The sequence below is a fragment of the Cavia porcellus genome, unplaced genomic scaffold (genome assembly GCF_034190915.1).
Source record: "Cavia porcellus strain 051 isolate PalLab524CR breed Dunkin Hartley unplaced genomic scaffold, mCavPor4.1 scaffold_25, whole genome shotgun sequence".
NCBI lineage: Eukaryota > Metazoa > Chordata > Mammalia > Rodentia > Caviidae > Cavia > Cavia porcellus.
Window position 1 is genome coordinate 7008234 of NW_026947508.1, and position 22916 is coordinate 7031149.

The following is a 22916-nucleotide window of genomic DNA, read 5'->3' on the forward strand; positions in this document are numbered from 1 at the left end:
CACACAAACACGCCTGCCTCGGAACCAGGGCACGGTTTGGAAAACGAACCCCAAGACCAGAGGCCAATGACGCCTGTCCAGTCCACAACCAGGCAACCAGGACGAGACGGGCAGCATGGAGTACGCATGGTGAGAGGGTCCTGTGCCCCATCGCTTCTACCCCAGCCACTCCGGGGCCCAGAAGCAGTCCCCAGCCCCGGAGCAGCAGCTGCCACCATCTTGCCTCCAAAAGAGTGAAACAGGGGTGCAGCGCAGCCTGAGATCATCACGAGACTGCCAGAGGCCGGAGGACAGCCACCACCCCCAGCCCTGTGCCGGCCTCGGGCAGCTTGGGTGTCGGCCAGGCGCCAGGCCCATCCCTGGCCTCCTCCGCCTCATAATTCCAGCCTTTGTCTGCCTGGTGGCCCGGCCCGGCTGGCTCCACACGGGCCAAAGGGCCTGGAAACCGGATCAGCTGGAGCACAACCAAGTATTTTTCCAAGCTGGGCCCAGGGCTCTTGGGAGACCAGTGAGGACCAGGGAGAGAGAGGTGGCCATTCATCCGCTACGTATTCATTCTTTCCCTGGACAAATCACATTTATTGCGTGCCCGCCGAGTGGCAGGCCCTGCCTAGGAAGGTGCGGGGTAGGCACTGCCGGCGCGCTCGGGCGCGCATCCTACAAGCGGTGCCCACGCGCGCAGGATGCACACGCGGCACGGGCGAGCAAGGCGAGGGTGCTACCATCTACGCTAAGGCCTGTCCATCCCGGCCCGGGAGGGGACGACAGGCCTCTCAGGGTTCCACCCACACGCTACTGTTGGTCACTCGGGCTCCGAACCAGCCCTTCCAGTAGACAGCGTCCTGCCCGCCGTGCTCAAAGCGCACAAAGCGCACGCCTGGCCCGTAGTCGGTGAAGGTGTGAGAGATCTGCAGGGCGAAGGGGAAACGAGTCAGCCTGGGTGGGGGGACTTGAGCTTCCTTTGCTACACCTCTCCGGTGCAGGGAGCTGGCTGCAGCCGGAGTTCCGAGTCTGCTCCGTGCACGCTCCCAGCACCCGTCCAGTACCAGCTTCGCCCCGCCCTCCTACCTGAGCGCCTGCCAATCTCCACGCGCCCCGCCCCCCGCCCGGTCCCGCCCCTCCGCCCGGCCCCGCCCCTCAGGCTCAGGCCCAGGCTCACCTCGGTCCAGCCGCCTTCCTCGCTGTCCGGGGACACCGGCACCTGCCCGGTGTTGAACTCGGCCAGTACATCCTCATGCTCGGACAGCAGCTTCACGCTGAGTTCGTACAGACAGCCGGCGTCGGAGCGGCCCGAGTACCTGTCGGAAGCAGTCGATGGGGACCTTGTTTCTGCCCAAGCCCCACCCAACCTACCAGTGTCCCCAGTTCACAGACGAGAACAGCGAACCAGGGACGGCAAACACCAGGTCGGCCAGACTCAGCTTTGGAGCCAAAGCCGCCCACAGTCGCAGCAAGGGTTTTGTTTGGGTTTTTGTTGTTTTATTTCCCTGGAGGATGGACCCAGGGGCTTCACCCTGAGCTCCTTCCCCAGTCCCTTTTTTATTTTGTTTTCAGACCACACGGCCTCACGAAGTCACTAGTGATTAAATTGCAATCCCCCTGCCTCAGCCTCCCAGCGTGCAGGAATTACAGGCATGCACCACCACAAGTGGCCACAGATGGGCTCTGTCCTGAAGCGTGGACCCACTGGTCTTGCACATCTTTCAAACTCAGGACAGGAGACAGGTGAACACCCGGAAGCCATCAGGCCTGGGACCAAGGCTCGGGTGCCATAGCACTCATGGATTCCTGTCGTCCCCTGGCTTCCCCCCAGCCCACCCCGCCCTGGCCCTCACCAGTCCTTTGCCACGATGGCCGGCTGGGTGGTGTCCAGCAGCTCCTCCCAGTAGCCCTCGGCCTGCAGGTCAACAACTTGTGCCTTGCGACACCACCTGGGAGAAGAGGGTTAAGACTGGGCAGGGGTCCCTGCCTCCCCTCCCCCTCCTCCCTCCGCCCCGCCCCCTCCCCTTACTCGAAAGAGGACGCGAAGTACTTCCTGACGCTGTCATCCTGGGGGAATTCCACCCCACTGTCTCCGGGTATCTCCTCCACCCTCCAGCCGTCCCCGCCATGTTCCACGTCACACCAGCCCTCCAAGTCCTCTGTAGGGACAGGGACAGCCCCAGTCTGGCCACCCAGTCCTTGCTGAAGCTGCAGCTTTTCCGGGGATTGAATCCAGGGCCTTCCCCTGGACTACATCCCCAACCCTTTTCATGTTTTATCTTGAAACAAGGTCTTGCCAAACTGCCCAGGCTGGACTCCAACTTGCAATCCTTCTGCCTCAGCCTCCTAGAGGGCTGCGAGGACAGGCGTATGTGTCACCATGCCCAGCTAGGACTGGCTCAACAGAGCAGTGGGCTGCAGTGACCACTTCCGGCCTCTCCTGGGCAACGGTGCACAGGGGCATCGGGCCCAGGCTCACTGAGGCCGGACACCTGGGAAAGAGACCCAGGCAGCAGGTGGCGGCCAGGCAGAGCGACAGAATTGTCAGGGTGGCTCCCGGCCGCCCCTGCCCACCCCCAGCCCCGCGACCCGGTCTCACCTTCCCCGCACGGGTTGCGCAGCAGGTTGCGCCTACGCTTGCTGAGGAAATAGAACCGCTGCCAGTGGTCGCGCTCTTCCTCTTCGCCGCAGCCCTCGGGCACCAGCCCCTCCTGCTGGCACTTGAGCAGCCACAGCGGGGCGCCGTCCACCAGCTCCTTCCAGCGCAGGCACACTAGGCGGCAGGCCTGCACCAGCTCGGCGGCCGGCAGCTGGGCCAGCACGCGCAGCAGCAGCGCCTCCGGCAGCTCAGCGAGGTACGCAGCCTCCTCCAGCTCCTCCTGCTCCTCCTCCTCCTCCTCCCCCGGCCGATCCCCCTCGGCGCAGGCCTCCTCAGCGCAGGCCTCCTCCGGGCTCACCTCCTCCGGCTGGCCCACGCTCTCTGCAGACAGACAGACAGACAGGGGAGTGGATCTGCCCCCAGCCCCAGGCAACCACAGCCACCATGAGAGAGTCTGACTCCCCATGGGTGCCCAGGGAGGAGGCTGAGCCACAGACGGGCCCAAGAACTGCTTGGGTACCCTGTGTCCCCCAAAGGTATACCCCATTCCTGAGCACACGCAAGTCCTGGGCTTCATAGGGAGCACTGTTAATCCTCCTCTCCCCTCCTCCGGAAGCCTTCCTGGGCCTTCCCTTCTGATGCCTTCTAGAGCTTCCTAGAATTTGCACTGAGATGTGGTCAGCTTTTTGGGGGGTTGGTTTGGTTTTGCTTTGCTTTGCTTTATTTTGTTGAGACAGGGTCTCCATATGTAGTTCAGGCAGGCCTGGAACTCCCAGCAGTCCTCCTGCCTCAGCCTCCAGAGCGATGAGATTACGGGCATGCACCACAATGCCTGGCTAGTGATGGCTTTTTTCTTCACCAGACTGACCTCATGAAGCCCGAAACCCAGTGCCTGGCACCGATGTGTCCAGAGCTCCTATTTACTGGCCACTTAGCAAGCACCAGAACTGTGGGTGCATTCGTCTGTGTCTTAAAGCCTCCCACCACCCTCTTGGAGGTTTCCATGATGAGGAAACCGAAGCACAGACAGAAGCAATGGCCTGGGTCACGCGGCTCAGAGGTAACCAGAGCCTGCATCTGCACTGAGTCTGCTTCCTGCGTCACCAGATCATTGAAAAAGAGTGGGCTGAATCTGTAGATGTGGCGATGATTTTGAGTTTGCAGAGGAATGTGCATAGGCCCAGAAATGGGATGTGATTTTTCCAGGTCACACTGGTAGCCTTAGGGTAAGGGACCTAGGGACCTGGAGACCTGAAGATGATGGCTGGAGACTCAGCTGTCCCCAATGAGCCACCAGAGTGTGACTTAAAGGTGGGAAGCAGTCTGCTGTCAAACAGGGAGGTGGGCTTGGTGTGTCTTTTCTAATCCTTGGGCCTCAGTTTCCTCATCTCATGAAATGGGGTGATCATTGTGCCTGGCCAGCTAACGGTGCTGAGGTTCAGATCCCCTGAGGAGGGACGAGAACAACAAGAGTCCGAAGGCAGTGGGCAGGTGGCACTCCGATGCCAGCTCTCCTCACTGGGCCACTGAAGCTTATGCAAGCAGATACCAAGAGCCCAGTGTCTCTGGAGAGGGCACAGTGGTGGGGAGGAGACAGGGCCACTCTGGGTGTAGGGAAGCCACTGCTCAAAGACCCGTAACAAGGCATTTCTGGGCCCTGGGCCCTGCAGAGGTGGAAAGAGGCCTAGCACTGGGGAGAGGGACAGGTGGCAGGGTCTAGGACCAGAGTCTGGGCCTGAACTTGCACACATGCACACATGCACACACGCACATACACACCACCAGGCACTCACTCCGGTGGACCTGACTGGACCCCTTCCTCCAAGCCCAGGGTACTCAGGGTACCCTCAACAAACCTTAGTGAATGTCACAACCTGAAAATGGTGTGGGGCTCACCACTCCCTAGGGGCAAAGAGGAAACCGAGGCCTAGTGACACTCATGAGCTTGCCTCGGATCAGCTCGCACACCGTGGGGAAGGCGGAGAGGAAAATAAATGTCCATCCGTCCCGCAGCCCGCAGGTCCCTGGGGAGCCTGGCCAGTGTCCTCTCCTCTCCACACCCCGCCCTGCCATGGCCCCAGCGGACACCTGATGCTCCCCCAAAGGTGCCCTCATGGCCCAGTCCCCTCTGCTGGCCCCCAGGCCTGGCGCTGAGGCCCCAGATCCAATTACGCACCCCCCTCCCTTGGACACAACTCCCCACATTGTTGCTGAAGAAAGTTATCTGGGCCCTGGAAGCCGCCTCCTGGCTGAATCACTCAGCCAGGTTGGGCCCTGGAGCCCAGGGAATAGCCAGGCCCTGGGGAAAGTCAGGAGCCGATTCTAGGCTCTCTCAGGGGTGTGGCATGCAGGCCACAGGTTGGGAGCAGGGGTTGCGGGATCCGGGGCTCAGGGCTGGGAGAGTGGGGGGCCCTGGCTACTCCTGTTTCCCATGCCTCCTTGAGCACTGCCCACCCGAACTGGGCCAGGAGAGGCAGGGAGGGACAAGCGCCCTGCAGACAGGTCTCTGTCCCACCCTGACTCAGCAGGCCACCCTGACAGGAAGCTGGAGGGCCTGGGAGGTCTTCAGTGCCAGAAAAATGACTGAGCAGTCTCAGAGGACCCCAAGCAACAGCAGGCCGGACTTTTCTCCAGGGCTGAAGCGGCGCCCAGGTGAAGCGCAGCTCCTCTGGAGGAAGGCAGGGGTGCGGGGAGCGAGGCCCATAACCCCAAGAAACCCACAGGCCAGAGCTGACCAGTGCAGAAGTGGACACTGGAGAAGGCTGCAGCCACCTCGCTCCTGCCCCTGGGTCCACTGGGGCGGGGGTCGGTCAAGGTCTATTTTGGGACCAGGAGTTCCCCTCCCTGCGTGTCACCTCGCCTCGCAGTAGCCCCTGACAGCGGACACCCTTGCTCCGTGTTGAGACTGACCCAAGGGCTCTCTGCTCGCTGGAAAGTTTGTGCGCGGATCGGGGTGGGGGTCGGGGGGCTTCGCCCACCTGGGACCCCCTCCAGCCGGTGGCACTCTGACCGCCTCCCCTCCCGACTGTGGCCCGTGCGTCCCGGCGGCGGCTACCTGGGTCCCCGTCTCCGTCCATCGCTGCGGAGCGCGGTCGCGGGAGGCGGCGGAGGAGGAGTCGGGGCGCCGCAGGCTGCGAGTGGGAGCGCTGCCCGCGTCTGGGGCGGCCCGGGCGGCCTCGCCTCTTAAAGGCCCCGCGCCGCCCCGCCCCGCCCGAGGTGCCGGGCTGCGCCTGCGAAGGTCAGGAGTCGGGTTTTGGTTACTTGCAGATCCGATGAAGGGGGGCTCCCAGCTCCCCGGGAGTGGGGGATGGGGGCGTGCACGGAGGAGGCGGCGCGGGGCCGGGGCGATCGGGGGGTATTTCCTAGGCGAGGTGCGGGGCGCAGCCCCCGGCGGGCTGGGGCGGGAGGCGCCTTCGGCCTCCCCAGGTGATTTCCTAGGCGCAGCGCTGGGCCAGGAGCGGGCGGGACCTGGCGGGCCAGGGTGGGGCCACGGCCTCGGGGGCAATCGCGGGCTCGGGCTGCCGAGCCCCGGGGACCGAGCGGGGTCGGGCGGCGCTGGCCGAGCGCAGGTGACCGCGGGGCGCGCGGGGAGGGGCGGGCGCGCTCGCTGTCCCCGTGCGCCGCAGTGCGCCCAGCGCCGACCAGGCCCAGGCTTCTTCCAGCGGCGGGCCCCGGGCTGCGGTCGCCAACGGGGCGCGGGGCCCTGCCTTGGGGAGCCTTTAGAGCCACAGTGTGGGAGTGGGAGGCCGCAGGCGCGCTGGGGGCCCGGGATGGAGTCGGGGTGCGATGGGGGTAGGAAGGGGGTCCCCGTCTGTCGCCCGCCTCTCTCCAGGCCCTGCTAGGCCCTCGCTGTCTGTGATCAGGAGAGAGCTGCTGAGCCCTTTGGGGTTCTGTCCCCTTGTGTCGCTGGCCCGTCACCACAGTGGAGGCTGGGAGAGCTGAATACGGAGCACGGCCAGGCTGCCTTTATTTCCTCCTCTCAAAACCCAGGCTACTGAAAAGGGTGCGCTGGGATCCGAGAGGACAGGGCTCCTCAACCCTGCTCTGTCCCTGTGCGCGACCTTGGACAGCTGCTCCGACCTCTCCCGGCCTCCTTGGCCTCCTTGAGGCTAGGAAGGGCCTGGAATTCCCCTGTGTGGCACCCGATGTGGGCCATTGCCCCAGTGACCCTGGAGGGAAGCCCTATGCCTCGTCCCTGGTAGAGAGGACAGACCTGAAGCCCAGAGAGGCATGGCCGCACCGCTCAGAGGGGACCCTGCACCCCCACCCAGAGCTGCAAATACCAGGTTCTGGGGGGGCAGGCCAGAGGAGCAGTGTGTGTCCCCATAACCACAGGAGGTGACCCGAAGCCACCGTCATGGCCGTGGGGAACATCAACGAGCTGCCCGAGAGCATCCTGCTGGAGCTCTTCACCCACGTGCCCGCCCGCCACCTGCTGCTGCACTGCCGCCCCGTCTGCAGCCTCTGGCGGGACCTCATCGACCTCGTGACCCTCTGGAAGCACAAGTGCCTTCGAGAGGGCTTTGTCACCCAGGACTGGGACCAGCCCGTGGCCGACTGGAAGGTCTTCTACTTCCTGTGCAGCCTCCGCAGGAACCTCCTGCACAACCCCTGTGCTGAAGGTGGGCCGAGGCAGGGTCTGGTGAACCCCAGCACAAATACCAGCTCTTGTTTACTGAGCACTTAATACAGGCCATGTCCTTTGGCTGGTTTAATGCCCTCCAGCCTCTTGCAACAACAACCCTTTCAGGTGTAGACTGCCAGTATACCCAGACTCCGGATGGGCAGACTGAGGCCAAGGGTAGTATTTCTTATTCCACTTCTCTGATTACTTCTTCGATGACCTTTCCTAGGAAAGGGATTGTTAGCTACCTGGAAACATTTGTGCACAGGAGACCAGTCACAGCCATAGTTCATTGGCCTTGTTCCCAGACTCCTGGGCTGAGTCTACCATGACTCTCTCAGAAGACAGGTAGGGATGGGGCGTGGCTGTGCTTATGGAAGAAGGATCGATCTTTCCAGAGAGAAGCATCAACAGGCAAAATAAGGCCCATGTGTCACCCGGAACCCCAGCTTCCCCTGGGGACACATCAGCTGGCCTGGGACAGAACAGCTGACACCCACCAGTTTAAAGGACAGGCTTGTTGGTTCATGCTGTCAGAGGCTTAGTCCATGGTCAGTGGACTCCGAGGCAGGAGCGTCATGGTGGAGGGTGTGACAGAGGGAAGCTGCTCACTTGATGGTGACCGGGAAGCACAGCATAGGGGAAGAGAACCACAAAGAAGTAAGGGACAGAGAGAGACCTCAGGGTCACGTCACCAAGACCCACCTAGACGGGGCACCCCCAGAAGTGTGCTTCCTCACCCCCAGGTGGCCCTGGAGTAAACCAAGTTGACATCAAGATCAACCATCCTACTCACTATGTTGTCACTTGTCAGGGGGACTCGAGTGGAATCTGGACATTGCCTTCGGTGGTGTGGTCAGATCAGGAGCCAAATGATGAAAGGGCCCTTCGGACTGTCAGGTCCTGCCTCCTCTGAGACCTTGACAGCTGGACACTTGGCCAGCGTTTAGCAAACTATAGGCCACAAGTAAAGCTGGGCAAGGAGTTGGGGATATCTTCTTGTTTTGTTCTCTCTCTCTCTCTCTCTCTCTCTCTCTCTCTCTCTCTCTCTCTCCTCTGTCTGCATGTGTTGTTTTGTTTTTGTGTATCTGTTTGAGGCAGGGTCTCCATATGCGGTTCAGGCTGGCCTTTGACCTCACTTTGTGGTCCAGGCTGGCCTCAAACTCACAGCAATCCTCCTGCCTCAGCCTCCAGCGTAGCTGGCACTACAGGCATGGGCCACCACACCTGGCTTTTATACCCTTTAAAGGCAACTATACTTGCTGGGCATGATGGTCTGAGCCTGTAGTCCCAGGAAGACTGAGTGGGACAGATTGAAAGCTTGGCATCTTAGGAACTTAATGAGACCCTGTCTCAAAAAGGGGAGGGGGGCTGGTGGCATAGCTCAGTGTGAAGGTTCAATCCTTAGGACCCACACATACACAAAGGGAGAAAAGGAAACCAGAAACAATGCGGTGGGGACAAGGGACAGTGGGTGGCCCCCAAAAAGTAAAATTCCGGTCGCCCTTCACGTAAAGTTTCCCAGCTGGCTCTTAAGTACAGTTCTAGGGAGACCGAGGCTCAGAGAGGGAGGCACCTTGTCACAGCTCACACAGCCAAGGTCTGGCAGAGCTGGTGTAGAACTTGGATCTGTCTGGCCCATGACAGCACTTTCCCTGTCACAGAAGGGGTCTGTTTGCTCACATCATCTTTTGTCCAAAATTCTCAGTGGAATCACTCGCCTGTGCCTGGCACCCAGAAGGCACCAAACGTGAGGAGGACACTGCTGGGCTGGTGTGACCCCAACTCTGGACAGAGTCAGCTGCAGAGTTCAGGGAGGGAGGGGCAGGTGGGGGGGGTGAGCACCAGGGGCTCCCACCACCCACCAAGCACCAAGCACCTGCTCTCCCTCCAGAGGGGTTTGAGTTCTGGAGCCTGGATGTGAACGGCGGGGATGAGTGGAAAGTGGAGGACCTGTCCCAGGAGCAGAGGAAAGAGTTTCCCAACGACCAGGTCAAAAAATACTTCGTGACTTCGTATTAGTAAGATCGGGCTCTCCGGGCAGGGGGGAAACCCAGGTTCATGCCCACCTTGGGTCCGAGGCCCTGAGTCTTGGGGGTGACCCCAGCCCCTCTCCACCTGCTCCCAGCACCTGCCTCAAGTCCCAAGTGGTGGACCTCAAGGCCGAAGGGTACTGGGAGGAGCTCATGGACACTACAAGGCCGGACATTGAGGTCAAGGACTGGTGAGTGCCAGGGCGAAGGTCTGGAGGGAGGCTGCCTGCCTCTCGGGCCCCCACCCACTCTGCCCCATCCCTCAGGCCCTGACCGGGTCCCCCAACCCTGCAGGTTTGCAGCCAGGCCAGACTGCGGGTCAAAGTACCAGCTGTGCGTCCAGCTGCTGTCGTCTGCACACGCACCTCTGGGGACCTTCCAGCCAGACCCGGCGACGATCCAGCAGAAGAGTGATGCCAGGTGGAGAGAGGTGCGGGGCCTCGTGGGGCAGGGGCGGCATCTCCCGGGAAGACAGCTGTCAGGGGGCCTGGGGTCCGGTCCAAGCTCTGCCCCTCTCCCAGGGGCTTCCGCTCCCCTGAGTGTCACCTGCTTCATCCATGCAGCGCGAGTAACGATGCTCCCCTCGAAGCACACGATGCCAGAGCCAAAACCCCTTCAGGAAGTGGGGGCTGAGGTGTGGCTCGGTGGTTGAGCACCCACCTAGAACCGCCTGGGGGGCCCTGGGTTCTGTCCCAGCACCACACACGCACGCAGGTGGATTTTTATTGATTACTAATATTGATTACTACCACAGAGGGCGGCCACCCTCCAATAGCTTCACTTACTGCTTTTTGACTTTGCAATGGACTTTTGGGTAAGATCCCACCTTATGTCTAGGAGCGTCTGGATGCGCCAGGGATTCACTTAGGATTCTGAGAAAGTCAGATTTGTCTATCAGGGCGTTGAACGCACTGCTATGTTCAACATACACCAGGTTGACCTGCATTCCATTCAGTTGTGATTGGACCAACATCTGCGTTAACCAAACTGGGGTCACCAATATCGTCTTTTAGGGCTACAGACACAAGGGCCAGGGATACAGCCCAGCAGCACAGCACCTGCCTGGCAAATGCAACGTCCCGAGTTCAATTCCCAGCGTCAATAAATAAATAAAATAAAGTTTAAAAATGTTTAAAGGCTAGACATGCCAGGAATTTAGCTCAGCAGCATAAGCACCTGCCTAGCAAGCACAAGACTGTGAGTTCGATCCCTGGTACCAAAAAAAGGTAGATACACACATCTTAGGATTTGCAGGCTGTCTTATCTCGGCCTTCGCCTGTGCTGTGAAAGTGCATGTAGCTGTGGTACAGTGAAACTTTATAAAAATAGACAGTGGAAAGCCGGGGGATTTAGCTCAGCGGTGTAAGCGCCTGCCTGGCAAGTGTGAGGTCCAGAGTTCAATCCCTGGTATGAAAAGAAATAGGCAGTGGGCCTGTTAGGTAGTTTGCCAAGCTCTGCCCTGGACCAGCACTGTCCTATAGAGCTTTGTGGGGTGACAAAAATGGCCTGCATCTGCCATGTCCAGCCAGTAGCCGGTACAGAGCACAGAGCCCTTAGTAAGAACCAGGTCCTAGTGGGCCAGGCAGGGTTTTTGCTCTTTAGGACAGATGTGGAAACTGAGGCACATAGAGGGTGGGTGCTCGGGTCCTTAGAACGCAGCAGCTGCCCTGCTCCCGGGCCCCTCTCAGGCAGTGCCACCCTCATGATCAGCCCCCTTGACCTCTCCCTGTCCTCTTGCCTACCCCCAGGTCTCCCACACGTTCTCCAACTACCCACCTGGCGTCCGCTACATCTGGTTCCAGCATGGCGGCGTGGACACCCACTACTGGGCCGGCTGGTACGGCCCGAGGGTCACCAACAGCAGCATCACCATCGGGCCCGCGCTGCCCTGACATCCCACCCCCATCCCCGGCTACAGAACCCTAGTGGGTAAACTGCTCTCAGAGAAGGGTGGGGCCAGGGACGGGAAAAGGGTGTGCAAGCCAGGTGTGCCCAGACTTTGCCCCTAACTGCCACTTCCTCGACAGCCACACAGCAGGGCAGTGCTCCTCTGATGCCAACCTGAGGGATTATGTGGCAGGCCTTGGGGGGCCTCTAGAGATGGAGCATCCAGGTTAAGAGAGTGCAGGGGCTCCCCCAGGCTCTGGGGGGGGGCCTCCAAATTTAGACAGCAGCCCATCACAGACCAGACCTGTGCCTCTGCTTGCACATGCCCAGAGATCTTCACCCTGAGTTCTCTGGGGCCCTTAGAGCAGGCTCAGGCAAGACGGTGCGGCTGCCTCTGACAGTGTCCATGCTGGGCTGCAACCAGGACAGATGTGGGAGGGAGAAGGAGAGGCCTCGGGTGTCCCCCACCCCGATCCGCTGTGCTATTCCTAAGTGTCCGCTGCACTCCTGTCTGCCTGGAAGAGGAGGCCGTGGTGCAGAGCCTCAGGCCTGGTCTGTGATGGACCGGGTGGATTCAGAGTGGGTGTGTCCAGAGGGATACAGGTGGTTCCGAAGCCAGATGGGCATCAGGCGGGGCAGTGTTCTCTGGAGGGCATGGGAGCCCTGCACAGGGTGTTCCTGGGAATCTGGGCTGAGGATCAGGCCCCAGTTCTGAGGGCAGGGATGTGGGAGCCCAAAGTGAGGGGGGTGGAGGATTTTCTGGGGCCGCCTGTCCAGCTCTGTGCCCTGATCAGAAGCACCATTCCCAGGATTTCCCAGCCACCTACCTGGGTTCTGCCTCCCTCCCAGGGGAAGGACCAAACCCTACTGCATGCGGTCAAATAAAGGTGTTCTCAGCCCTGCTGCCCCGTGGACAGGCAGGGACAGGTCCAAAGCTCCAAGGTGTGGCATCTGTTGAGAGGGGGCTGAGGCTCAGGAGCCAGATCATCCCCCACTGAGCCTGGTCACAGTGAGGCTGCTCGCTCTCCCCACACCTCGGTAAAAGCCCATGGGTGGGCGGTGCCACCCGGGCTCAATCTCCTGTGGTCATTATCTGCCATGAGCTCTACTGACCTTGGACGCAGCTGAAGTCATAGGAATGGGTCCTTGCATACAGTAGGTGCTCAATAAGTGCTCTCGCGTCAAGCAGTGGATCAAGGCCCAGTCAGGGAAAAAGCCAGTCTTCCCATGAAGAAGACGCAGCCCTGAATCCCTTAATGCGGCAGGGCAGAGCCTGGACGACCCTCACTGATTGCGGGACGTGACTCTATAACCCTTGCACAGTGAAGGCCTTCATGAACTGAGGCCCGACCAAACCGGGCAGAGAGGGTTTTCCCGGCTCTTGGGCCGCCCGGCTCTCGGGAGGGGTCCGTGGGTGGTCCCAGCGCAGGGACCGCCCAGCGCCAGCTCCGCGTGGGAGGACGGAGGGGATCCGCGGCGGGCGAGGCAGGCCCGGGCTGCAGGAGGACGAGGAGGAGGAGGGAGAGGTCGGCGCTGCGGCCGCGGGGGGGCGCTGTGGCCCGCGGCGCGTGACGCGGAAGGACCGGCGGGCGGGGCGGGGCGAGCCGGGGCGGGGCGGGGCGAGAGGGCCGGAGCCGCCCCGCAGCGCAGCCGAGCCGAGCCGAGGCCGGAGCCCGGGCCCCTGCACGGACGCCGGCCCGGCGGTCCCAGCGCCCAGGTCTGACCCCGCGGGGCACCGGCGGGGCGGGCGGGCGGGCGGGGCAGGCGCGCCTCGCTGCGGAGCGTCCCCGGCGGTGAGGGCCTGGTCGGGAACCGGGGCAGGGGGAGCGGGCCTGTCACCCGGGGACAGGCTGGACCTCACAGCGGAGTCACTGGTGCTCGGCCGCTCCACCGCGGAGCCCGGTGACTTCATTTGATCTGCAGTGCTTTTAGAGGTTATGGGCATTTTTAAATGGACCGAGTTTTTTCCTGTCCTGTCCTGGAGATTGAACCCAGAGCCTTTGCATTGAGCTACATGCCCGCTCTTTTTATTTTTTCCAGATAGGGTCTGTGTAGGACCGGCTGGCCTCAAACTAGTGAGGATCTGATCTTCCTGCCTCAGCCTCCCTGGCTTCCAGGCATGCCCCACCCGGCCAGCCAGAGCTCACGTTTTTTAAAAGCTGCTTATTCGGAGACCTGGCCACAAGGGCTGCAGGGAAAAGGGGGCTCCAGCCGTCTCCCACAGGACACAGGTACCGTGCTCAGCCGCCCTGTCCTTTTTTCTCCGCTGAAAGCCAGTGTGTGCACCCAGCCCTGTTTCCTGGGGTTTCTCAGGAAACTGAACTGCTTTTTGGGCGGCATCTCAGTGGAAAAGCTGAGGAGACCACGGGCTTCCTGTTACTCTGTAGGAGGAGCACAGCCTGGCCTCTGGGTGTGAACAGATAAGGCCCTTCTGTGACAGCCCAGAGCCCCCCTCAGCCAAAACCAGAAGGCATCTGGGCATGTTCTGGTATGAGAGGTCAAACTCCTGACCTCACGCTTACTAGGCAAGTGCTTGAGCTGCTGATCCAAATCCCCAGCCAGGTTTATATTCTAATGGCAAATTCAAGGCATTAAAAGAACAGGCCGGCAAGCCCGGTTATGGTGGCTCATACCTGTAATCCCAGCACTCGGGAGGCTGAGGCAGGAGGATCATTGCGAGTTCAAGACCAGGCTAGGCTACAAAGTGAGCTCAAGGCCAGCCTGAACTGCACATCGAGACCCTGTCTCAAAAAGAAAAAAGAACAGGCTGGTCACTCAGACCCTCACAGAATCCACAGGCAACAGCAGAATCTTACAGGTTACCTACCGGACCAGCTTCTGGTGAAGCAATGTTGGCAGTCCATGGTGGTGCATTCCTGTAATTCCTAGCATTGTGAGAGGCTGAGGCAGGAGGGCTGCAAGTCTGAGCCCAGCCTGGAAATTTAATAAGAACTGGTGTCCAGATTTAAAAATGTAAAGAGTTAGGGATGTAGCTCAGGACAGCCCTGGGTTCAACCTCCGTACTGGGGGAAAAAAGGCAGTTTTTTTTTTTTTTCTTTTAATGGAAGTGGAGAGCTTCAAAAAATGTCTCTAGATTTTAAATTTTTTTCCTTTTTGCAGTGGGGCATCAACTCTCCGGCCTCAGCTCCTCACATGACACACACTCACTGTCCCTTAGGACTTTAATAATTGCACTCTTAAATATGCACGGCTCGGGAACACTCCTGCCTATCAGAAGGGTCCTCAGAGGCGCCCTCTATCACTTCATCTTCCCAACAGGTGACACAGGAATAGAGGCGTCTGTTCCAGGGGACCTGCTGGGCCCCCTCTCTGCCTGAGGCTCATCACCGTCGTCCCCCACACAGGCCTGTGCCCCCCACCCCACCATGGCCCTGGCCAGCATCAACGAGCTGCCCGAGAGCATCCTGCTGGAGCTCTTCACCCACGTGCCCGCCCGCCACCTGTTGCTGCACTGCCGCCCCGTCTGCAGCCTCTGGCGGGACCTCATCGACCTCGTGACCCTCTGGAAGCGCAAGTGCCTTCGAGAGGGCTTTGTCACCCGGGACTGGGACCAGCCCGTGGCCGACTGGAAGGTCTTCTACTTCCTGTGCAGCCTCCGCAGGAACCTCCTGCACAACCCCTGTGCTGAAGGTGGGCTGGGGTGGGTGGGGGGCTGCTTCTGTAGCTGTTCCTTCCTTTTCCTGGACCTCAGGGCCTTTGCACTTGCTATTCCCACACTGCCTGTTATACTCTCTGTTCCCTAACACCTTCCACGTGCCCTGCTTCTTCAGCACTCTGTGCTGGGCTCCTTCGGCTCCAGCTGCCATTAAGTGTCTTGTCTGTGCACTCAGAGCCCCTGCATCATGCGTTTCCTCTGCAGCCTCACTAGGATGCAAAGTTTGTCAGCTGTGTTGCATTTGCTAGGTGAGGCACCTTGGTCCCCAGGTGCATGGCTTGCCCAGAGACCCTGCCTGCCGTCTTTAAGGTCTGGCTGATGAAGCCTCAGGGCCTCTTGGAAGCCCCACAGGTGACACCAGACACAATCTCCCTGCCTGTCCTAGATCTGTTCTGAAGCTGCCCAGCCAGGCCACCTCCAGCACCAGCAGCCTGCATCTGGCCTGGTGTCAGGCTGCTCAGGCCACCATGCCCAGGCCTAAGCTCAGCCCCAACCCAGATCCCAGAATCCCCCAGAAGTGGGGGGAGCAAGAGGCAGTTTGGAACAGGTCTTTCTGCAGTGGTTCTGGACAGCCTTACAGGGGAGCACAGTGCCCTTCCTAAGTCCTGGGAGCTCAGTCTGAATGGGAGACCCCCCTGTGTCCCCACCTGATACCCTGGCCCCGGATACTGGGTATGAGAGTCATGTCCCAATAGTGGGCTTCTCCAACCCACTGACAAACCCGCAGGGCAGGCCTCTCTCCCGTCGCCTAGGGTCTTGTCCAGTGGTTGAAGTCCCACCAGCTCCCAGGGCAGCACTGTGCAGGCCCTTTCTGATGCAGTTGAGGAACTGAAGCGTGGGTACTGGCGCCCCACAGCCACACGGGTGTGAGGAAAGGGTGGGTTGAGAATTTGTGTCCTTTCCATACCACTCCAGGCGGCAGGCCGGCTGGGGACGGAGTGGGAGGGCAGCCCAGGCCAAAGCCAATCCTGGGGAGTATAGGGGAGCTCCGAGGCCCTTGAGCAAGTGGGGTGCTGACCTTGGCTGCACAGTGCCCTTGGCCAGGAACAAGCTGATGAACCCTTGGTGTCTGCAGCCCCAGCAAGCTGAGCACAGCCGGCCTCCCTCCCAGGCTGGGGCTTCGGATTTACATGGGCTGAGGTGTACTTGTCCCCATGTGCCTGCATGCAGTCCCCAGCCACATAAGAAACACAAAAACCAGGTGGTGCGGGAGCTCTCACTGTGGCTTCTGCTTTTTTTTTTTTTTTTTTTTTTCCATACTGGGAATCAAACTCAGGACCTCGTGCTTGCCAGGCAGGCGCTGTGCCCCTGAGCTCTATCCCCACCCCTGCTTTTCCTAGAGGACATGACAGGGTGGAAACTTGATGCCAATGGGGGGGACCGCTGGAAGGTGGAGAGCCTCCCTGGAGAACATGGTACAAACTTTCCTGACCCCGAAGTCAAGAAGTACTTTGTCACATCCTACGAGTAAGAGGGCCTGAGCCAAGCAGGCCTGTGTGGAGGGAGGGGGTGGAACACCTTTGTAGGCGAGGGTCTCTGGCAGCCGGAGGGTGGTGGTACCCAAAAGCACCCTGGAGAGCTCCCCAGCTTCCTAAGTGCCGGGAGTGGGTGGATAGATAGGTTTCAGGCAGCTGGAACCCCACTGGGCAGGGAAGGCCTAGGTGTGTCCTAGGCGTGGCCAGTCTGGGATTGAGTCACAGCTGGACTGGCATGGTGCCCTGGAGATGGGTCCTTTGCACCAGGACTAGACCCTGCCCAGCCACAAGAACCTGTACTCCCTGACCCGCACTGCCTGTGCTGGGGTACTCGGGGTGCCCTAGGGTCCCTTTGACCTCCCTAGACCATTGGGGGCTGATAGAGCCACAAAGGAGGGCCTTGCACAGCACCCCTGAAACACAGTCCTGCCTCCCATCCCCCAGCCTGTGCCTCAAGTCCCAGCTGGTGGACCTCAAGGCCAAGGGCTACTGGGAAGACCTGTTGGACAGGATTCGGCCCGACATCGTGGTGAAGGACTGGTGAGTGTCTTGCCCTCTCTTGCCACAACTGCTGGCTCTGAGAACCCACAGCAATCTCCCACCATGCTCAGCCTGTCTTCGGGCTGGGTGGACTCGGCCTGCTCTCTACAAGACACACAGTACCCATGAGGGCCCCAGCAGGATATGCTGCCCCAGTGTGCAGATGGGGAGACTGAGGCTGACCAGGACACTGCTAACAGGAACAGAGTGCCCCAGGCCTCTCTGGACTTCCAGAAACTCATGTGCCTACTTGCTTGTCTCTCCTGCCCCAGCCATGATGTTCTGTTGCTGTGCAGTCACACGGACTGACCCCAGGGCCCTGAGTGTGCCGAGCGCCCAGCTGCCAGAACCACCCCTTACTCAGCTTTCCTCAAGCTCCTATTCGGGGCACAGAGCCAGCTGAGAGGCTCTGGCTTGGCCCAGCCAGGCCCCAGGCAGCACTGGAGAAAAGAGGGGCGAGGCTGGAGGGGCAGAGGAGCAGGCTGATCGCAGAGGTTCCCTACCCGGAAATGTCCCCTCCCCTGCCATGCACAGGGACAGACAGGGCTGTGCTCTTCACGGTCACCTCGTCAGTAGAATTCCCTGCAAGATGCCCTTGTAGGTCAGCATGGATAAACGGTCTTCCCTGAGACATGGCAGGGCAGACGGGGGACTGAAGCCGGCTGGGCCTTGTCAGCAGAGGGAGACAGGTCAGGAAATGTAGCGCTCTGGTGTGTGGCCTTGGCGCCTGTGTCCGTCCCCAGGGCCAGCCAGGGGGCTCAACACACAGCTCTCATCACCTCCCCCAGGTTCGCAGCCAGAAGAGACTGTGGCTGCACCTACCAGATCCAAGTCCAGCTGGTCTCGGCCGACTACATCTGCCTGGCCTCCTTCCGGCCTCCGCCTGTGACTATGCACCAGTGGAACGATGCCTCGTGGACAGAGGTAAGGCAGCGTCTGCCCACCTGCTGCCAGCATCTCCCAGCCCGGCCAGCTCCTCCCTCCTGTCTCAGTGGCCACCTCTCCACCTCTCCCCAGGTCTCTCACACCTTCTCGGACTACCCGCCAGGAGTCCGTCACATCCTCTTCCAACATGGGGGCCAGGACACCCAATACTGGGCAGGCTGGTACGGGCCCCGGGTCACCAACAGCAGCATCATTGTTAGCAACAAGATGACCAGGAAGCCAGCCCCATCCACTACTCTGTCCGACAAAGCAGGGGCGGAGGAAGCTGCCCCGTCACCTTCCCGCCTGTCTTCACCAACCTGATGATGGCCACCTGGCCACCATCCATCCGTCCTCTATCCAGGTCTGCCAGAGGTCCCACCAGGGAGAGCTGGGCCAGCACTGGGCGGAGCTCCCAACAGTGCTGGAAACTTAGGGTCACACTGGCTCCAGCATTTTATCGGAATAAAGGTTATCAGTGAAAGCAGCCTGAGGTTGGGTGTGTGGATGGTGACGGTGCCGCTCTGCTAGAGAAGCAGCCTGCCCAGGTTTCCCTGGCAGCACCTGCCCTTCCACTCGAGAGGGACATCTCAGCCAGCCCTTGGGGCACTTTATTGAATAAACAGTTCACAGTATCTGAGACAGACAGTGTTAGCCGGGAACACTGGCTAGTTAGATGGGAAACTGAGGTCCCAGCGTCCCTCACTGCCTTCCTGGGGACACCTCCCTCCTCCACGATACCAAGCAGACTTGAGCTGCCCGGGCAGAGGCGCGCGCCTGCAAGGAGCAGTGAGAGCACTTGGAGGCGGGGCCCTCAGCGCTGCCTGCAGCTGGGTCCCTAGAGTATGACAGTCGTGGCCTGATCGGTGGGTGCGGGCTCATCCTCAGCTGCTTTTATGAGCTCGCTCCTCCACGTAGAGCTGCATCTGATAGAAAGGAAGTGTGCCGTGAGGGGACCAGCCAGAGGGGGGGAAGGGAGGGATGGGAGCGCCTCCCACCAGACATCCCCAGCCCTGTCCTCCAAGCCTTGAATGTGGGGCCCCAGCTTTGGGCTCCTCCTCCTCCTAAATAAAGCTTCCTTGGTCCCCTGCAGCTCACCTTTAAAATGTCTGATGTCATGGTTTTTAGGGGTATCAGCCGGGGGTCATGCATGTGGACGTCCTGTTCATCTGCCAGGATCCAGGGGAAGTCCTAGGGAAGGGACCACAGTGAGGGGATGTTTGGCTCTCCCCCGCCCCCAGAGCTGGAGTCCTTGGAATCCCCAGGGAGCTGCCCGCAAGGCAGACTCAGGCTCCTCCACCACGGTGGCCAGGGACCTGAGTGAGGCAAGAGCCTCCGACACCAATCCAGAAACCAGCAGGCAAGGACCCCAACCTTGAGAACCCAACCTAGGAAGAGCCGGGATGACCTCTGGGTAGCCACAGGGAATAGTGACCAGGTGTGTGTCCATTGTGGTTGACCCCCGGAAGCTGGTGGGTGCCAGACACTACCATAAGGAACACACACAAGCACTGGCCACGGGCAGCGCCCTGCCCTACTGGAACGGTGGCTCCCAACTCTTGCCCTGTCTACCCCCAGAGCAATCTCATCTCACCTTGATGACCTGGATCTTCTCCATGTTTCGAGTGGCAGCTTCTCTTGTGTGCACCAGGACGGTGAAGGTGCAGCCTGGAGAGGCAGGAGTGGAGTCAGTGAAGGCCAGGCTGCCCAAGCCTGCCCTGGGCTGGCCTGCTCCCAACCCTCACTGCCTTGGCAGCCCTGCAGTGCAGCATTTTTCTAGCCCATGCTGAGAAAGGACACAGGCAGCGGGAGCTTTAAGTCAGAGGGACTCTGGTAGGCGTCCTAGAATAGGTGGTTCTGAGGAGCAGCGAGGGAGAAGAGCTTGGCACAGCCCAAGGTAACAGTGCAAGGAAGGCGGGCACACCTGGGGGATTGTGGTCCAGGACAGCGTCGCAAACACTGATCTTCAGGATGAAGGCTCGGAGCAGCTGCTCCACATGGGACAGCAAAGAGTCAGAGCTGGGGACAAGGAAGTAGGTCTTAATCTTGCAGGTGCCCTTGGCCACCCACGGGCATCCCCACCTTGCCAAAGCTGAGCTGGCCCTAGGACCCGCAGTGCCTCTGAAGGTGCCAACCGGCCCAGTCCAGATGCACAAGGCAGGCAGGCACAGCAGGCCTAGGAGGTTCTGTGTGCAGCTAGGGGACAGAAGCAGGACGCAGCTCAAGCCTCCTCACACACCAGGAGGCCACACAGCCCGGGGAATGGGCTGGTGCCAGGTTCCCGTGCCCTAGCCTCACAGGAATTGCACAGCTGGCCAGCATGCATGTACCAAGGTCAACTTCTAGGGCATCATGGACTGCACACCTTTGCCCTGCTCTTTACCACTGGGGTGATGCTGGGTGGCATGTCATTCTCTGGACCATGGTTTTTCCTCCATACAGCGTGAGGCTGGGCTAGTATTCATCAATGCCAAGACACTGTGCTGTGTCCAGGAAGTTATCTGTGTCACCTGTGAGCCTCTACAGAAGCGTGGCCAGCCAGGGCTCAGCCACTAATGGCACAGGTCTCCCAGTCCTTCATTAGGTGTCAGGACCTGCCTTAGTGTTAGGGGTTCTCTAGCAGCAGGGTCGCTGCTGGAGCGCACACCCCAGCCAGCGGATGGCACAGGCCAGCTCACCTGATAGACAGCAGGGGAGGCTGAGTGATCTCGAAGACGAACTTCTCCACCGGCCGATGCTCTTTATCCAAAATCACCACCACTACTTTTTCCACATCATTCTGCAAGGACAGGAGGCCCCTTCCAGACAGAGCCCTACAATCCCACTTCTGGCCCTCAGCTGCTTAAGACTCAGAGAGCAGGTAGGAGAAGCTGGAGTCAGCACCCTTGGGCAGAGCAGTTCAGGTTGGGAGGAGAGGTCCCCATCCAGGTCCCAAGAGATCTCAAAGAGCAGGTCAGGGCAGCAAGAGAAACCCTGATGGCACACTCAGAGCAGAACTCCAGGGAGGGGGTGAGCATGAGAAAATTCTGGAACCCTAGGCAGCCCTCGCTAAGAGTCACCCCACTAACCTAGAAGCTCCCCCAAATATGGCCCACCTGATGGGTAGCTGTGGTCTCCAGAGTGTGGGTTTCTCAGTATTAGAGCTAGGGAACCCCACGCAGGTCCAGCATCCCAGAGTGAACCCATAGATGTAGTGGAACAGATTGTGGGTGACATGGCTGGAAGACACTGGTGGCCCCTCACCTTCTCCAGGAGTGGCTTGACGCAGTGCAGTGTGTCCTGGATGTACTGATTCAGCTCTGGATGGCAGGACATCTGTCACAACCACACGGGGGCATCGATGTCAGAAGCACAGACACAAAAACATCAACACTCCTCCACAGCAGCTCTACCTAGGGCTTCCTGCCTGGGGACCCCATTTCCCATTAGGGAGCTAAGAACTGTAACTATTCCCATGCTGCAGAGAAGTCCAAAGTCCAGATTTCAACTTCGACATTAGCATTTAACATAGTGTTAAGGGGCTTCTGCTGTAAGGCCCGTAGGTTCCCTAAAATCTTAAAAGTCCCACAGGAGTACAAAGTTGTGTGTATGGGATGCATGCATGTGGGCTATTTTTTGAGAAAGGATCTCAGAAATTTAATCAAAGTTCAAAAATTAAGCACCTATAGAACTGTGTGGTTTCCAGCAAATTATTTAACCTTTCTGAGCTTCAATTACTTTACCTGTGAAGATCTCATAAAGAGAAAGGATTAAATGAGATAAGCAAATAGTACAGGATAGATGTTTAATAGCTATCAGTCCGTTTTTCCTTTTCCCAGAGTAGCCTTTAAGCCTCTTGGACCTTCTAGGATTCATTTACTCCAGTGTTTACTGAGCGCCTTCTCCAGGCCCGGCACTTCCAAGGGCAGGGAAATAGCTTCCCGTTCACTGTTTTGTCTGCCTCTTAATTGTAAGCCCCGCCTCCATCGGATAAGGGTTCAGAAAAAGCACTGGAAGTGTGTGGGAATCTTCTCCTCTGCAACTAATTTCCAGGCTGCAGGAGCTCTTAAAGTACAGCTCGACCCGGGGCAACTTGAGATGTGGGTCTCTAACTACGGATCAGGGGATTCCCTTCTATGGGAAGGTGTGAGACGCTGCCCAGCCCTCTGGTGGCTGCTGGGAAGTGAGCGGCCCTGAAAGTAAAAAACAAATTTTAAACATCCGCCTTTTATCCATGCTGATTGTGAGGCGACCACTGGCCCTGGCCTGACCTCTTGGAACCCACACAGCACTGGGGCTCAAAACTAGGCAGGTGGGGCTCACCTGCACCGGCACGTTGTACTTCTTCCGCTTCTGGAAGATGCCCACCGGGTAGACCTCGCGCACGTACAGGATCAGGTGCACCGCCACCTCCAGGAACTCGCAGAGCACGTCGGCCACCACTGCGAAGGGCAGGCCGGGTGCTCGGGGAAGCCCGCGCGGCCCAACCCACCCAACACACGCACACCCCTGCCCGCAGGTGCAGCCGCTCTACCTTGGCCAAAGTTGAGGTCCTGTCGCGTAAGCGTGGTCATCCTTCCTGCCGCGACCTGCAGTCGGGGGTCAGTGTGATTCGCCTCGGCTGCGGAGGCCGGAGCAGGGCGACCTCTCTGCCCCGATCAGGGCAGCTGCAGAGGACCCTCCCGCGTCCGTGTCACGGCCTAGGGGGCACCGCTGCGGCCCCCGCCTCGTCCCACCGGGGCTGGTGCAGGAAAAACCCCGGCTGTGCGCGCCGGCCGCGGAGGCGGAGGCAACCACCTGGCGGCGCAGGCCGGGAGCGCCGAGCCGGACAGGCGGGAAGCGAAGCCCGGTGGGGGAAGCCCCGCCCCCGACCAGCCGGACCCCTCGGCTGAAGCCCCGCCCCTCTCCCCTCCCCCAGGACGGGCTCCGGCCTACGTCCCCGTCTGGGTCCGATGCCAAGCCCCAGCGCCGGGAGCCTCCGAACCGACCGCTCCCGCCTCCCGCTCAACCCGCGCGCTATCTCGGCGCCGCTCGGTGACGTCCGCTGCGCCGCGCGGGTCCTAGCGCCGCCATCGCCACGCCCACTCCTGGAGCCACCCAACCAGGGCCTCGATGGGCGGGGACTAATGCGGGAGGGCGAGGACCTAGCTCTGCGGCGGGGCGGGGCAGGGCCGGGGGCGGGGCGGGGCAGGGCTGG

At 60.1% G+C, this 22916-nt stretch overlaps 4 protein-coding genes across 11 annotated transcripts; 2 read left to right on the forward strand and 2 right to left on the reverse strand.

The window, feature by feature from the left end:
- Positions 1 to 566: 566 nt before the first annotated feature.
- On the reverse strand, positions 567 to 5725 carry Fbxo2 (F-box protein 2). The gene is given in 6 exon segments (NM_001173089.1): positions 567 to 908; positions 1160 to 1298; positions 1836 to 1931; positions 2012 to 2141; positions 2582 to 2962; positions 5637 to 5725. Coding segments are annotated over 6 exon segments (903 nt in total). The 5' UTR covers positions 5659 to 5725; the 3' UTR covers positions 567 to 773.
- On the forward strand, positions 5680 to 12059 carry Fbxo44 (F-box protein 44). 7 transcript variants are annotated; one of them, XM_063235520.1, is made up of 6 exons: positions 5680 to 5819; positions 6917 to 7203; positions 9100 to 9226; positions 9313 to 9429; positions 9533 to 9668; positions 10987 to 12059. In XM_063235520.1, the coding sequence occupies exons 2-6, from the start codon at positions 6939 to 6941 to the stop codon at positions 11128 to 11130; spliced, it is 789 nt and encodes a 262-aa protein (XP_063091590.1). In that variant the 5' UTR covers positions 5680 to 5819; positions 6917 to 6938; the 3' UTR covers positions 11131 to 12059. The 7 variants fall into 7 exon arrangements, with proteins under 7 accessions (XP_063091590.1, XP_063091585.1, XP_063091591.1 ...); XM_063235515.1 differs by having other exon boundaries at positions 9533 to 9658; XM_063235521.1 differs by having other exon boundaries at positions 9334 to 9429.
- A 652-nt stretch (positions 12060 to 12711) lies between these two features.
- Fbxo6 (F-box protein 6) lies at positions 12712 to 18227 on the forward strand. Of its 2 annotated transcripts, none has more exons than XM_063235513.1 (6): positions 12712 to 12842; positions 14405 to 14776; positions 16142 to 16268; positions 16721 to 16816; positions 17605 to 17740; positions 17834 to 18227. In XM_063235513.1, the coding sequence occupies exons 2-6, from the start codon at positions 14512 to 14514 to the stop codon at positions 18062 to 18064; spliced, it is 855 nt and encodes a 284-aa protein (XP_063091583.1). In that variant the 5' UTR covers positions 12712 to 12842; positions 14405 to 14511; the 3' UTR covers positions 18065 to 18227. The 2 variants fall into 2 exon arrangements, with proteins under 2 accessions (XP_063091583.1, XP_063091584.1); XM_063235514.1 differs by having other exon boundaries at positions 12714 to 12842; positions 14491 to 14776.
- Positions 18228 to 18328: 101 nt separating this feature from the next.
- On the reverse strand, positions 18329 to 22561 carry Mad2l2 (mitotic arrest deficient 2 like 2). Its single transcript, XM_003471427.5, has 8 exons — positions 22254 to 22561; positions 22043 to 22161; positions 20984 to 21055; positions 20419 to 20519; positions 19665 to 19759; positions 19335 to 19408; positions 18839 to 18931; positions 18329 to 18666 (listed from the first exon to the last, which is right to left on the reverse strand). Exons 1-8 carry the CDS (start codon positions 22291 to 22293, stop codon positions 18625 to 18627), a joined length of 636 nt encoding a protein of 211 aa, XP_003471475.1. The 5' UTR covers positions 22294 to 22561; the 3' UTR covers positions 18329 to 18624.
- Positions 22562 to 22916: the final 355 nt, after the last annotated feature.